This window comes from Pogoniulus pusillus, chromosome 10 (genome assembly GCF_015220805.1).
Source record: "Pogoniulus pusillus isolate bPogPus1 chromosome 10, bPogPus1.pri, whole genome shotgun sequence".
Classification (NCBI taxonomy): domain Eukaryota; kingdom Metazoa; phylum Chordata; class Aves; order Piciformes; family Lybiidae; genus Pogoniulus; species Pogoniulus pusillus.
The window spans coordinates 32665886-32679363 of NC_087273.1; the positions used below are offsets into that span (position 1 = coordinate 32665886).

Consider the following 13478-nt stretch of genomic DNA (forward strand, 5'->3'; position numbering starts at 1 on the left):
GAGGTCTGAGATATCAGCTGATGCCTGACATCAGAATATAATGAGGAGGGGAAAATAAAGGAAGAAAACTAACTCCTTCCATACTATCCCATTCCCTGAAGACTGCAGGGGAGAAACTCTCCCTCTAAACAGGAGAAGATGCCCAAGTATGAGTAACAGAAAATATTATTTTAGTTATTATGATGCCATCTACTGGCAGTAATAACTTTTTTATGCTATAAATAACTCTTGGAGTAAATTGCAGGGTTTATGTACTTTGCTGTGAAACTCTTACTAATGTTTACTGTTTGTTTTGCATCTCAGTGTCATGATGCTGATGGGGAGAAGCTGCAGACCTTATTTGTGGGGAAGGAGGAGATGGTTCTCTTTCCACTCCAACCACAAACCTTGATCTTGGGAAGTGATGTGTCTCTGCCTTGAGTTGCAGGCCTAAAGATTCCCACAAAGCTGGGGAGAACTTGGTTGGTGTAGGCTTGGTTTGTGTGTGGCTTGGGTGAGCAAGCAGTGAGGTGGATTGAGGGTCAGTTAAACGACAGAGATCAGAGGGGTGTGATCAGTGGTGCAAAGGCTGAAGGCCTGTAGTTGGTGTTCCCTAGTGGTCAGGACTGGGTTCAGTTTTGGCCAATGTGTTTAACAATGACCTGGATGAAGGGACAGAGTAGGCCTTCAGCCAATTTGAATGCCAAACTGGGAGGAGTGACTGACACCACACCAGGCTGTGCTGCTGTTTAGTGTGATATGGGCAGGCTGGAGAGCTGTGCAGAGGGGAGCCTTGTGAAGTTTGAGGGCAAGTGTAGGGTCCTGCACCTCTACAGGTGAGGGGTTGACCTGCTGGGAAGTAGCTTCAAGGAGGAGGCCTGGGGAGTGGTGGTAGACAAGTTGACCATGAATCTCCAATGTTCTGCTCTGGCCAGGAATCACAGAATGTCAGGGGCTGGAAGAGACTTTGAGAGCCCATCCAGTCCAACCCCCTGTGCCAAAGCAGATCATGCAGGAATGTGTCTAGAACTTGAATATCTCCAGTGAGGGAGAGACTCCCCAACCCCCTAGGGCAGCCTGTTCCAGTGTTCTGTCACCCCCACAGTGGAAAAAATTTCTCCTACTGTTTACATTGAATTTCCTATACTTCAAAGAACACAAGTGGACACCATGAAGAAGACAAGTAAGGTGATTCTTCTGCTCTACTCTGCCTTGGTAAGGCCACATCTGGAGTCCTGGGTTCAGTTCTGGGTTTCCCACTTAAAGAGAGACAGGGAGCTACTGGAGAGAGTCCAGCTGAGGCTACAAAGATGCTGAGCAGGCTGGAACATTGCTATAAGAAGGAAGGGACTGAGAGAGCAGGGGCTGTTTAGCCTGGGCAGAGGCTAGAACACAAGAGGTTCTGTGCAACCTGCTCTGGGTGACACTGCCTTTAGCAGAGGGACTGGATAAGATGACCCCTAGAGGTCTCTTTCAATGACCACCATAATGAGATGTAGTTTGAATTGCTACTGAAGAAGCTCTGTGTGGTGTCTGTTGATCAGGTTCATAGTGTGCAGTGTGCCTCTGGCATCAACACTAAAGACAGGCTCCTCAGGTTTTGGGCTTGTTCCAATGAGGTAAAAAGAGGGAGAACTCAACTTGTAAGATCACCCTCAGTGCCTCTCTGTAGTAAGAGCTTTTGTTGAGGTGGTTTGTTGACCTACAACGCTGGGCACTGCCTGTGCTCACCTACCCTGGAGCACAGTGGAGATCAAATGCCTCCACGCTGAGGTGGAAAATGCTTGCTCTTGGAGTGTCCTTTATGCTGCTTTAAGTAGTATCAGCTGGTGCCAATCTGCTGTGGTCTACCCTGGATGGTGAGACAGCAGCAATCTTGCAGCCATGGACTTGTATTCAAATAGTTGAAGGTTTTTAATGAGGAGGCAGCCCCAATCCTGCCCCTCTTGTGCTTTGAGAAGTTATCTTCAATGGTGCAACCTCACTCAAGTTTCCATCCTCCTGCTGAACTACCTAAAGAAGACCCCATGCTCTGTTTCATCACAATTTGAACCTGGTGACATTCAGGTAATCAAACCTGCCTGCTTCTGACTGACACATTGTGGTGGGTTAGGAACTCCCCTCCTTCCCCAGCTACTGAGATTTACCAGGCTAGCTCAGACAGCTTGGAAGTAAGCTGAAGCTACACTTAGAGCAAGGCAAAATTGACAAGCATATATACAAAACATACTTACAAATAGTTACAAGGTAGGAATAATACAGAAATCCAAACTGCCCAGAAAAGCTCCAAGCTACCCCCTCTTCCTCCCTCTACTTTCTCAGACAAAACAACCAGCAAAGCTTAGGTTGTGTTAGCCAACATTGAGTATTGCAGTTAGCCTCAAAGCAGCACACACGTGGGTATCTCTGGAACACAGGAGAACTTGTGGCTTGTTTCAGCTTTGCAATGCTTTGGTCATCAGGTGCAGCACTACCTGATGGCTTCATGTGTTTGGTTGTGCAGCTGTTGCTGTCTAGTTTTCCTCAAGTGATTCTGGATGTCTTGGCCATCATAGAATAGGATCATAGCTGTTCTGGTTGAAAGAGACCTTGAAGATCAAATCCAACTAAGCACTGCCATAAACTGTGTCCCTCATACACTGCTTGGAAAGCTCTGCAGGGATAGGGGTTCTACCCCTGCCCTGGGCAGCCTGATTTAGGCCTTGACAAACCCTTCTGGGGAGGGAATCCTCTTTCAATCCCCACCTCATGCATGCCCTCTTCCTTGCAAAGTCTGTCATTACAAGGAAGGAAGCTTTAAAGAGACTTCTTTTGGGGGGTGGTGGTGGTGTTGTTTCTAATTGTGCATCTTGAGCAGGGCTGAACAAACCACCTGAGACCTCTCTGAGGCAATGTGTGCTGTAAGGGTCTCCTTGGAGCCTTGTTAACTCACTTGCTCATTAGGTTAAGAGAAGGTGGTGATGATTCCCTGTTGCATAGTGATTCATCTGTCTTCTCTCCATGTATGCTTCTGGCAGATGTGATTTGCTATAGGCTAAGTGCTTTGTGGGAGCCCCTTGTTTAAGTTGGCAGCTGAACTAAAGCCCTGTGGACTGTCACCCATCGCTGGTGAAACCCATACAGGGAAGCCAGGGTTCCTGTGCCAAACTCATTGATGGGGGAGGGCTGTGAAGAGATTACTTAGAGTCTATTTTGAAGTCTTGATAGTCCAAAATTATCATTCTGGGCCAGGGCAAGCATAGTATCCTGTATTTGGGGAAAACTAACCCTCTGCACCAGTACAGGTAAGGTGCTGACCTGCTGGAAAGCTGCTCTGTAGAGAAAGACCTGGGCCTGCTGGTGGATGAGAAGGTCACCTTGAGCTAGCAGTGTGCCCTCGGGGACAAAAAGGGCTATGGTGTTCTGGGATGCATCAAAAAGATTGCCTAGCAGGTTGGGGGAGCTTATTCTTCTGCTCTGTCCTGGTGAGGCCAGACCTAGAGTAATGGGTCCTTTTCTGGGCTCACTAGTTCAAGAGTAACAGGGAACTACTGGAAAGAGTCCAGCAGAGGTTACAAAGATGCAGAGGGGACTGCAGCATGTCTGTGAGGAAGAAAGGCTGAGAGACCTGGGGCTGTTGAGCCTGGAGAAGGGCAGCCTGAAAGGAGATCTCCTCAATGCTCAGCAAGAGCTAAAGCACGAGGGACAAGAGAATGGGTCTAGATTGTTGTCAGCGGTGCTCAGTGACAGCACAAGGGCCAACCAGAACAAAACAGATCCTGGGAGGTTCCATGCGAGCAGGATGAAAATCTTCTCTCCTGAGAGGGTGCTGGAGCCCTGGAGCAGGCTGCCCAGAGATGATGGCTACTTTCTCTGCCATAATCAATGCATGGGGATTGGAAGAGATCTTTGCAGATCATAGAATCAATCAGGTTGGAAGAGACCTCCAAGATCATCCAGGCCAACCTAGCACCCAGCCCTAGCCAGTCAACTAGACCATGGCACTAAGTGCCTCATACAAGCTTTTCTTCAATATCTCCAGGGACATCGACTCCACCACCTCCCTGGACAGCCCATTCTAATGCAAATCACTCTGTCAAGAACTTCCTTCTAACATCCAGCCTATACCTCCCCCAGCACAATTTTTTCCTCTATCAGCTGAAATACTATCAAAGAGTTGGTAGCCATAGAATCATGGCATCCTTGGGAGAGGAAACTATTTTCTTTGCCATGTTTTAAGGGAACACATGATGCATCTTTGTATTTCCAAAAATGCATGACTTTTGTGTGTGTTTTATGTCATGTTGTTCTTCCAATATCTAGGGCTTCACAAAAATTCCTCCTGAGCTGTATAAAGAATTCAAAGACAGCTACTTTGGCACAGAGGTCTTCAGCCGAATTGATCTTTGTGCCATGAAGAAGAAGAAGCAGGAATCTGGTTACTATTATTGTGAGGGTTCAATCCATGTGGGCTCCACTACTATGGAGAAGAACAAAGAGCAAGAAATGCAGACAGATGTGGGAGGAGCACTCAGGGAAGACCTTCCACACAGTTCTGCAAAGGCTGAAGTGGGAGAAGCACTCAGGGAAGACCTTCCACACAGTTCTGCAAAGGCTGAAGTGGGAGAAGCACTCAGGGAAGACCTTCCACACAGTTCTGCAAAGGCTGAAGTGGGAGGAGCACTCAGGGAAGACATTCCACACACTTCTGCCAAGGCTGAAGTGGGAGAAGCACTCAGGGAAGACCTTCCACAGAGTTCTGCAAAGGCTGAAGTGGGAGAAGCACTCAGGGAAGACCTTCCATACAGTTCTGCAAAGGCTGAAGTGGGAGAAGCCCTCAGAGAGGACCTTCCACACAGTTCTGCAAAGGCTGAAATGGGAGAAACTGCTGCAAGCCCTAAGCTCACCTCACATTTGGTAGTAGCTGATGATAAAACATCTGAAAACATTGCTGAGGCTTCAACTCCAAGTGAAGAAGAAATCAATGAGGTGAAGGGACAGCCTGAAGCTACAGATGAGATTTCAGATGCAGCTGGGGAGATCTGCTCCAAGGCAGTACTTGGTCTGCTGCCAGCAAGTTCAGATGTGTTGGAATGTGTGGAGAAGGAGGAAGAAGAAGAAATGAGAACAGATGGTAGCTTACAGAAAACTGAAGCCACAGGGCACGCATCTGATCAGCCACCAAGCTCAGGATAAAGCTCTGGCAGTCCTTGGTGACCTGCACCCATACTTGGTGATGGTGTAGAAGGCAGCCACAGTGGTGTTGAGGTGTGGATGGTAATTTCTGGGGTGGAAAACTCTCTTTAGGAGAGTGGCAAAGCAAAGTAGGACAAAAATCTGAGGGAAACCTGACTGACTACTGTAATGGTGAAATAGCTGAGTCAAAACAAGAACCTGCTGTGTGAGCAGATGTACTCTACAGCTAAATGAGCTCTGGTTTGCAGGATCAGGCCTTTCAGAAGTCATGTGTTGAAACCAGAGTTGTTGTCAGACATCTCTGGTGCCCCAAAGCACAGTTCTATCTTTGCTGCCTTTCTCAGCTCTGATTTTGCTCCTTCCTTTGCCTGCTTGCCTTGTCTAAGTTCTGCCTGAGGAGGCTGCTTACTGCCTTATTTCCACAGCTGCTCCAAGGGAAGACTCCAAACTATGACTTCAGCACCATTACTTCCTGCATGGCCAGAAATGGTAGAGGATTTTAGTTATCAGACTCCTGTGAATTGTGGCTTTTCTTTGACTATGTAACCAGAACTGCTTGTGCTTGAGTTATAGAAATGGTATTTGTGGGATAAACCCCAGGTGTAACATAAGATTTTGTCTAGAGGGGGAGGAATGGATTGTGTTGTAAAGCAGCTGGAGAAAATGAGGCACAGCATCCTCTTCTGAAGCTGAACTTGTGTTGTAGCCTCACTTATGTGCATGAATTAGTGGGAAAAAAAAGCCAAATAAAATAGAGAAATATTCATTTCTGGGGAGACTCAGAGTTTTCAGTCACTGTTTGGGCTGAAGTTTCATTGCTGAGCTGTTGTAGCCTCCCTCTCCAACCTTGAGAGGCTGGGAAAAGGCTTTTCTCTGCAGAGCTTCTGAAACCAGAAGATGGCACTACTGGAAAAACAGCTGCGGCTGGGAAGGGATCCAGCTGCCTCCAGGTCTTCAACACTCGCAGCAGGCTTGGGAAGCATCTATATTGAGGGCAGTAAATTAGGAGGAAGGCGATTGGGGCACTTGCAACATGTCTTATTTCTCTTTCCTGCCCTAATTGTTCCTTGAAAAGCAGCATTTAGTTCTCTTTAAAGGTGTTTTTTTTACCTCAAAGATCAGGTTGTCTCCCCTTTTCTTTTCTTCCTCCTCTCTTGTTTTCTTCTCTCCCTCAAAATTTGGGAACATTAATTATATGGGGAACTAATTTCTTGATATGATGTGTGGGTAAGATGCACTTGGTTAAATGAACATCAAGGTCCTGGAAACCTGTTCAGCTTCTTAGGATGCATAAACCCTCAAATCTTGTGTTTAGGTCCTTTCTTAAGGAGGGGGAAAACCAACTCCTGTGCAGGAGGAAAGGGAAGGTCCTGCATTTAATGAACTTACTTTGTCCTCAGCACCGGGGTTGGATCCCTTGTGCGGTAGCACTTGGCAGAGCATTTATTTGTGTCGCTCTGCTGATGGCTGTGGACTTTCAAAGGGTTGTCCCCAAATGGTCTCTCGAATGCAAATTCGAGTCATTCCACTTTCTTGGGGAGGCTTTAAAATGCAGCTGAATCCTTGCAGGATAGAGCAAGATGATCAGGGTGACTTAAATGTCTGGAGAGCATCCCTGTATCAGCAAGTTCTGGGTGAACTTCTCTTCCAGAAAAGGAAAGGTTTTGCTCTAAGCAAACTTTATTTCCTTAGCGAATCCTAATGATTTTTTCATTCAGGGGAAAAAAAAGTACCAGCAGAATCATTCATCTTGGGAACCCAAGTGGATTCAATGGCCTAAGACCAAGCACAAGTTACAAGCTGTGTTTTCTCCTCCATGGGAATGTTAATTATCTTTTTATAGACAGATGGCACTGGAGTGTAGCAAATGTGTGGTGGTGATCCCATGCTCGTGAACAACTTGGTGTAGTGGGTTGGGGTTTTTTTCCCCCCTTCATGTGTACAGGTTCTAAATGAAGTTTCATTCTGGCTCAGGATTATTGTGATGATTGGAAGGTAATTAATTTGGTTTATCTTGGGAGGCTTGTGTGCTTGGTTTGGGGCATTAAGTTAAAATTCTTGAGTTGTGTCACTGTGATTTAATCTTGACAAGTTAGATTAGTGACTTTAAACTCCCAAAATCTACTAAATGCAACCTTCAATTCTTTAGTCTCTAATGACATCCAAGTCAAAGCAAGCTTCTAGAGTGCTGATCAGATCAGAACTGCTTTGTGATGGAGAGGAGATAAGAAGTTTTGGAGCTTGTTGGTGCTCTGTTTTGGCCATGGAGATCCATGGGTTTTGTCCCCTGGTGGCTTTTCACTCTAATTGAAATATATTTGATTAGGTACTTCTGATGTGAGCTGAGCAGGTGGGAGTCAGCTTCTGAAATGAAAATAACTTCAGGCTGCTGAAGCAGATTAATTGTCCTTCTTTATGAGTACTGTAGGGAAATTACACTCCAAGGTTTAGGCACAGAAGTGAGTTTGAATCATTCTTTATGATCCCTGCATTTACTCTTCTTTTCCCCTTTATGGCCTCTAATTTACCTATTTATTCTTTTTTCCCCCCTCTATGAGTAATTTCTTTTTGTATGCAACTTCTACTTCATGTAGGAGATAGATGCTGTTTGCTAATTTCTTCTAATTAGATTTGGCTTAATGTAACTTGAGTTAGTGAAACTGGTGCAAGGCTGGGGTGGGGGAGAACTTGTATTAAATTCCCACTAGTTCTGCTTTTATTTTTCTTCTCCTTTTGGAAAGAGCTAAACACTGAGTTGTTCTGCTAAGATGATTCTTTTCCAAGTTACTTGAGAGGAGATCTTGACAACAGCATCTCCCTTCTTCTTGGCTGGTTTTAATCAGAAGTTTCTTAAACTAGATATTCTAACAAACAGGATCCAAAATTCAAAGGAAGGAGAGTTCTGTAAGTGCCTTGTCCTGAACACCCTGTTCCTTGTTGCTGTTGGGTGCTAAACATCAGATGGGCCTCTGGCACCTGAACACCTGGAGCAGTTCATGCTTCCCAATGTCATGTTCTGGAGGCTATTTTGGCAAGAGCCCTGGAAGTAAAGATCATAGAGGTTAGCCCAGCTGGCTTTCCCTGCCCATAGTCCTGTTCTTTCAACACACACAGAAGAGAGCAGATAAGCCTCCTCATTTATGTGTATTTCATGGCGGGAAGATGCCACCATCTTCCATTGAGCTATCAGGAAAGGTTCTAGCTTCAGGTTTGAATTCTACAGTCATGTGGCCACAGGAATCTTAACTGCCCCATCTTAAATGCCCTTCTCAACCAGGAGCAGGGAGTTTTAGGGGTAGCTAGCACCAAGTGAATCCTCCTTGAGCTATTTAATTTCTATGTGTGTATTCTACTGTCACTAGCTTCTGCCCTGATCATATCCCACGCAGTCAAAGCCCTGTGATGTTCCTCTGTGTGCAGGCAAAAGGGAATAATCCTTGAATCCCAAGCATTTCATGGAATTACAAGATATTTGGGGTTGGAAGAGACTGTTCAGAGTCACCCACTCCAACCTCCCTGCAGTCAGATGAGATGCCTGCAACTGCAGCAGGTTGCGGAGAACCCCAAATAACCTGACCTGGAATGGTTCCAGCACTGGAGCATCTCCCAAGAACCTGTGGAACCTGTGCCAGGACTTCCTTGCCCTTTCATCCCTGAAACCTGCTCTGATTTTTTTTTAAACAGAAATAGTAGTAATAATCCCTTTAAACCCATCCCTGGTCCTGCACTGTGCCCCATCCTTGCATTGTCATCTTGACTCCCGGCTGGAGGGCTGCAGTTGCTTAGCCAAGAAGAGGATTTGCTTATGGAACTATGAGTATGATTCACTCTATGGATTTTTTTCTCACAGGAGAGGAATCAAGCACTTGGCTAATTCTTTTTCTTTTACTATTAAATGTCATCTTTTTTCCTTTCTTAAGAGTGGTTTTTTTAAACTTATTTTTTAAAATCCCTGCTTTTGAGAGCAGCTGAAAAAGTTCTGACAGCTGCTTTCAGAAAGGGGAAAGACAGGGAGATTAGTGTGCCCTCTTCATGGAATCATAGACTCAACCAGGCTGGAAGAGACCTCCATGATCATCCACTTCAACCTATCACTCAGTCCTGCCCAGTCAACTAGACCATGGCCCTAAGTGCTTCATCCAGTCCTTCTTGAACACCTGCAGGGATGGCAACTCCACTGCCTCCCTGGGCAGCCCCTTCCAATGCACTCACTTTCTCTGAAGAACATCCTCCTGGCATCCAGCCTATACTTCCCCTAGCACAACCTGAGACTGTGTCCCCTTGTTCTGTTGCTGGTTGCCTGGCAGAAGAGACCAACCCCCACCTGGCTACAACCTCCCTTCAGGTAGTTGTAGACAGCATTACTTTGGAGGTTGGATAAAATGACCTTTCAAGGTCACAGTATCACCAAGGTTGGAAGAGACCTCACAGATCATAAAGTCCAACCCTTTACCGCAGAGCTCAAGGCTAGACCATGGCATCAAGTGCCATGTCCAGTCCTGCCTTGAACAGCTCCTCCACAGTCCATTCTATGGTGCACTGAAGCCCAGCATTCACTCTCTGCTGCTAGATGCCTGGTTCAACTGCTCTTATTGTTCCTCAGTGTAAATTAGTGTTGATTAAGCACACATTTACTAAATGGCCATGGTGGTCTTGGGTTGAAGGTGGGACTCGAGGATCTTGGAAGCCTTTTCCAAACAAAGCCATTCTGTGATTCTGAATGCATCAAGCAGATTGATCACGCTAAGTTTGTAATGCATACATGAAGTTTATGGCAATACCAGCATTGACCTTTGGAGATCACCTAGTCCAACTCTGCTGTGAAAGCCCAGGATTGCATCAAAGTGGGTTTGGAATCTCTCCAGAGAAGGAAACTCCACAAACTCAAAAGTGAATTTGTATTTTTCTGAGGGAAAGAAGCTGCTCAGCTGGTAATGAACTGGAGTCAGAGACCCATGGAGGATTTTCAGTAGTAAATTCTCATTAGGTGGAGCCCTGTCTGAGCTGACCATGACTCTTTGCAGGGATGGGCCATGTACCACCTTTCTGGGCAACCTGGGCCAGTGTTTCATCATCCTCACATTAAAAATTGTCTTGTACCTGATCTCTTTCCTCTTTTAGCTCAAAACCATCCTCTCTGCTTCTGAGGTGTTGCTGGTTTAATGGGCTGCAGGTAGATTCCTTCCTGTCAGCTTCACTACTGCTTGGATTCTCTCCTTTTTTCTTTTGGTAACTTGGAGTGGCTTCAGCCTAACCTCCCATTTCAAACAGCTCTGATTACCCGAATTATGCCTTTAACTCACTGCTGTGATGAGCCAAACAGTCTCATTATATTCTCCACCTGGGACACCTGTTTTAGCTTTAGTGCATATGTTCCTTCATGTGTTGCACCAGAATTTGAAGGTTCTTTGGGCTCTTTTGAAGGGTTATAGCTGAGTTAGGCATCAACATGATGATTTCTAGATGCTAGGGGCTGCATTATGAACACTTGAGCAAGGGCAGTGTTGCTTACACCTTACACTCTGCTGTGACAGAATTATTCAAGTAAACAAAAGCTTATTAATTTCTGGCCCGAGAGAGAGGAGAAACAGAGCAATTCTTCTTGATAAAACAAGACCTGTGAATGCTTCTGTATTTCAAAGTGGTAAAAGCAGTCTATTAATTGCTATTCTTGAGCCATAAAGACCAAAGTCTCCCTCTATTCATCAAACACAGACCTTTGAAGAGGAGGCTGCACACTGGATCTTGCTCCTGTTTGCTGTGTGTCACAACAAATGACCATTTGGCAAGCAGAGAAGGAAAGAAAGGAGCAAAAGAGAAAGAAACACTTTGCTGCAAGGCTGCTGGAGTCCTAGAGCAGGCTGCCTAGAGAGGTTATGGAGTCTCCTCCTCTGGAGAGATTCCAACCTATATGGACATTGTGATCCTGGGCTACCTGCTGTGGTGGCCCTGCTTTAGCAGGGGCATTGGACTGGATAATCTCCAGCGGTCCCTTCCAGCTCCCACCATGCTGGGATGCCAGGACTAGACAATCCATCATTGGCATAAGGATCACTTAGCAGGTGCTTGCAATGGATGTATCACTCATGAGGCCAATTGAAGCTCCTGCTGACAGCCTTTTCCATCCTCCCCACATTGCTCTGTCTTCCTGTGAAAGAAGAAATGGTTTACAACACCTAAAGCTATTTAGGACTAATCTTGATTTTGTTTTTTGCTACAATTAAAAACCCTTCCACCTTCTCAGAAGGGTCCACAGTTTGCCATTTTGACATCTCAAAGCTATCAAGCTGTCAGAATGTCTGAACACCAGGAGGGAGAAAAGTCCATGTTTGGCAAAAGATGGAATTTTAAGAGTGGCAGTTGTGAAAGGAGGAACTGTAGTTGATCCAGATTTAATTCTAGTCTCCCACCAAACCATTTCTCCAGAGGGGGATTAAACAAAATACTTTTGTGTTATCACTCCTGCTGAAAAACATGAGAGTCAAAGAATCCCTTTGTTTCAAAAACACCTTCTAAGACCATTAAGTGCAACCCTTCCCTAACTCTGCTGAGTCTGGTGCTAAGCCATGTCCCTCAGCAACACATCTCTGTATCTTTTGAACACATCCAGCAATGAGGATTCCACCATCTCCCTAGGAAACCTGTTCCAGTGTTTGAGAACCCATTCAGACAAAACGTTTCTTCTGATGTCCAACCTACCCCTCCCCTGGTGTAATTGAAGGCTGCTTCCTCTTGTCCTATCACTTGTTACATCGTTCTATCTTCCTATCCCTTGTCACATCATTCTATCTTCCTATCCCTTGTTTATCATTCTATCTTCTTCTGTGGCAGCAGTTACCTAAAAGATATTTGCTTAAATTGGCAAGCAGATTTATCCACAGCTATAAATTAAACCAAGATATTCATAGAATCATAAAATTGTCAGGGATGGAAGGGACTTCAAGGATCATTTACCTCTGACCCACCTGCCATGGGGAGGGACACCTCACACTAGGTTAGGTTGCTCAGATTCACATTCATCCTGGCCTTAGAAACTGGCAGGGGTGAGGCTTCCACCACCCCCCTGTGCAACTTGTTCCAGCATCTCACCAGCCTCATGGTGAAGAACTTCTTCCTAACATCCAATCTGAATCTACAGATAGTTTTGTATCCATACCTAACACAACATCCTGGAAAACTTTGAAGTGTTGCCTCTGTGAGGATTAATTCAACCAGCTGCTGATTGATCAGACAACATAAAACATTTGAGGAGGGAGCTGCCCAAATTTGAGTGAAATGACAGATAGACTAAAAAATATCTTCATTTTGCTTTACAGGTTTCATTACTTTGCATGTGTGAACTTCCTTCAATTCCAGGCCCCATGGCTATCCTGGATTTGAAGTAGATAGAATCATAGTCATAGATTGCTTTAGGTCAAAAGGGACCTTTAAAGGTCATCTAGACCAACCCCCTACACTCAGCAGGGATGTCTGCAACTAGAGCAGGTTATTCAGAGCCCCAGACAATCTGACCTGGAATGGTTCCAAAGGTGGAGCATCTACCACCTCTCTGGGCAAGCTGGGACAGTCTCTCACTAACCTTAATATAAGGAAGAGCAGACTGAGAGGACATCTTCTCAATGCTGAATCATATGTTGTAGTAATAGGATGAGGGGGAGCAGCTTTAAGCTGGAAGAGGGTAGATTTAGACTGGATATTATGAAGAATTTCTTTACAGTGAGGGTGGTGAGATGCTGGAACAGGTTTCCCAGGGAAGTTGTAGATGCCTCCTCCACGGAAGTGTTCACAGCCAGGATGGATGAAGCCTTCAGCAACTAGATCTAGTAGGATGTGCCCCTGCCCAGGGGGGTTGGAACTAGCTGAAGCAACATAAACAAGGTGGGGGGGGGGAGCAAGAGGATGAGGACAGACTCTTTTCAGTGGTGTCCAGGGACAGGAGAAAGGTCAACAGGCACAAACTGGAATCCAGGAGGTTCCATCTGAAGATGAGGAACTTCTTTGCTGTGAGGGTGCTGGAGCCCTGAAGCAGGCTGCAGAGAGAGGCTGTGAAGCCTCCTCCTCTGGAGAGATTCCAAACTTGCATGGCTATTATGGTCCTGGGCAATCTGCTGTGGGTGAGTCTGCTTTAGGTTAGACAGGATGATCTCCAGAGGTCACTTCCAACCCCTACCACGCTGGGATTCTGTGGTTTTAAAACACAAAATGCTAAGGAAAAAATGTTAATTGCAACAGAAAGCCTCTTGCCTGCCTACACATTGTGGTTGTTTAATGTCGACTCGTCTTCCCCTAGCAGTGAAATGCCACATCCATATTTAAAAAGCTGA

General features: G+C 45.6%; 1 protein-coding gene across 2 annotated transcripts in view; it reads left to right on the forward strand.

Annotated features, from left to right (window-relative positions):
- Positions 1 to 5920, forward strand: part of LOC135178850 (uncharacterized) — a 31556-nt gene extending 25636 nt beyond the window's left edge. For both annotated transcript variants that reach the window (XM_064150172.1, XM_064150173.1), the window contains exon 7: positions 4282 to 5920. In XM_064150172.1, the coding sequence (XP_064006242.1) occupies positions 4282 to 5154 (873 nt within the window). In that variant the 3' untranslated portion in view covers positions 5155 to 5920. The remainder of the gene's footprint in view (positions 1 to 4281) is intronic.
- The last annotated feature ends 7558 nt before the right edge of the window (positions 5921 to 13478 follow it).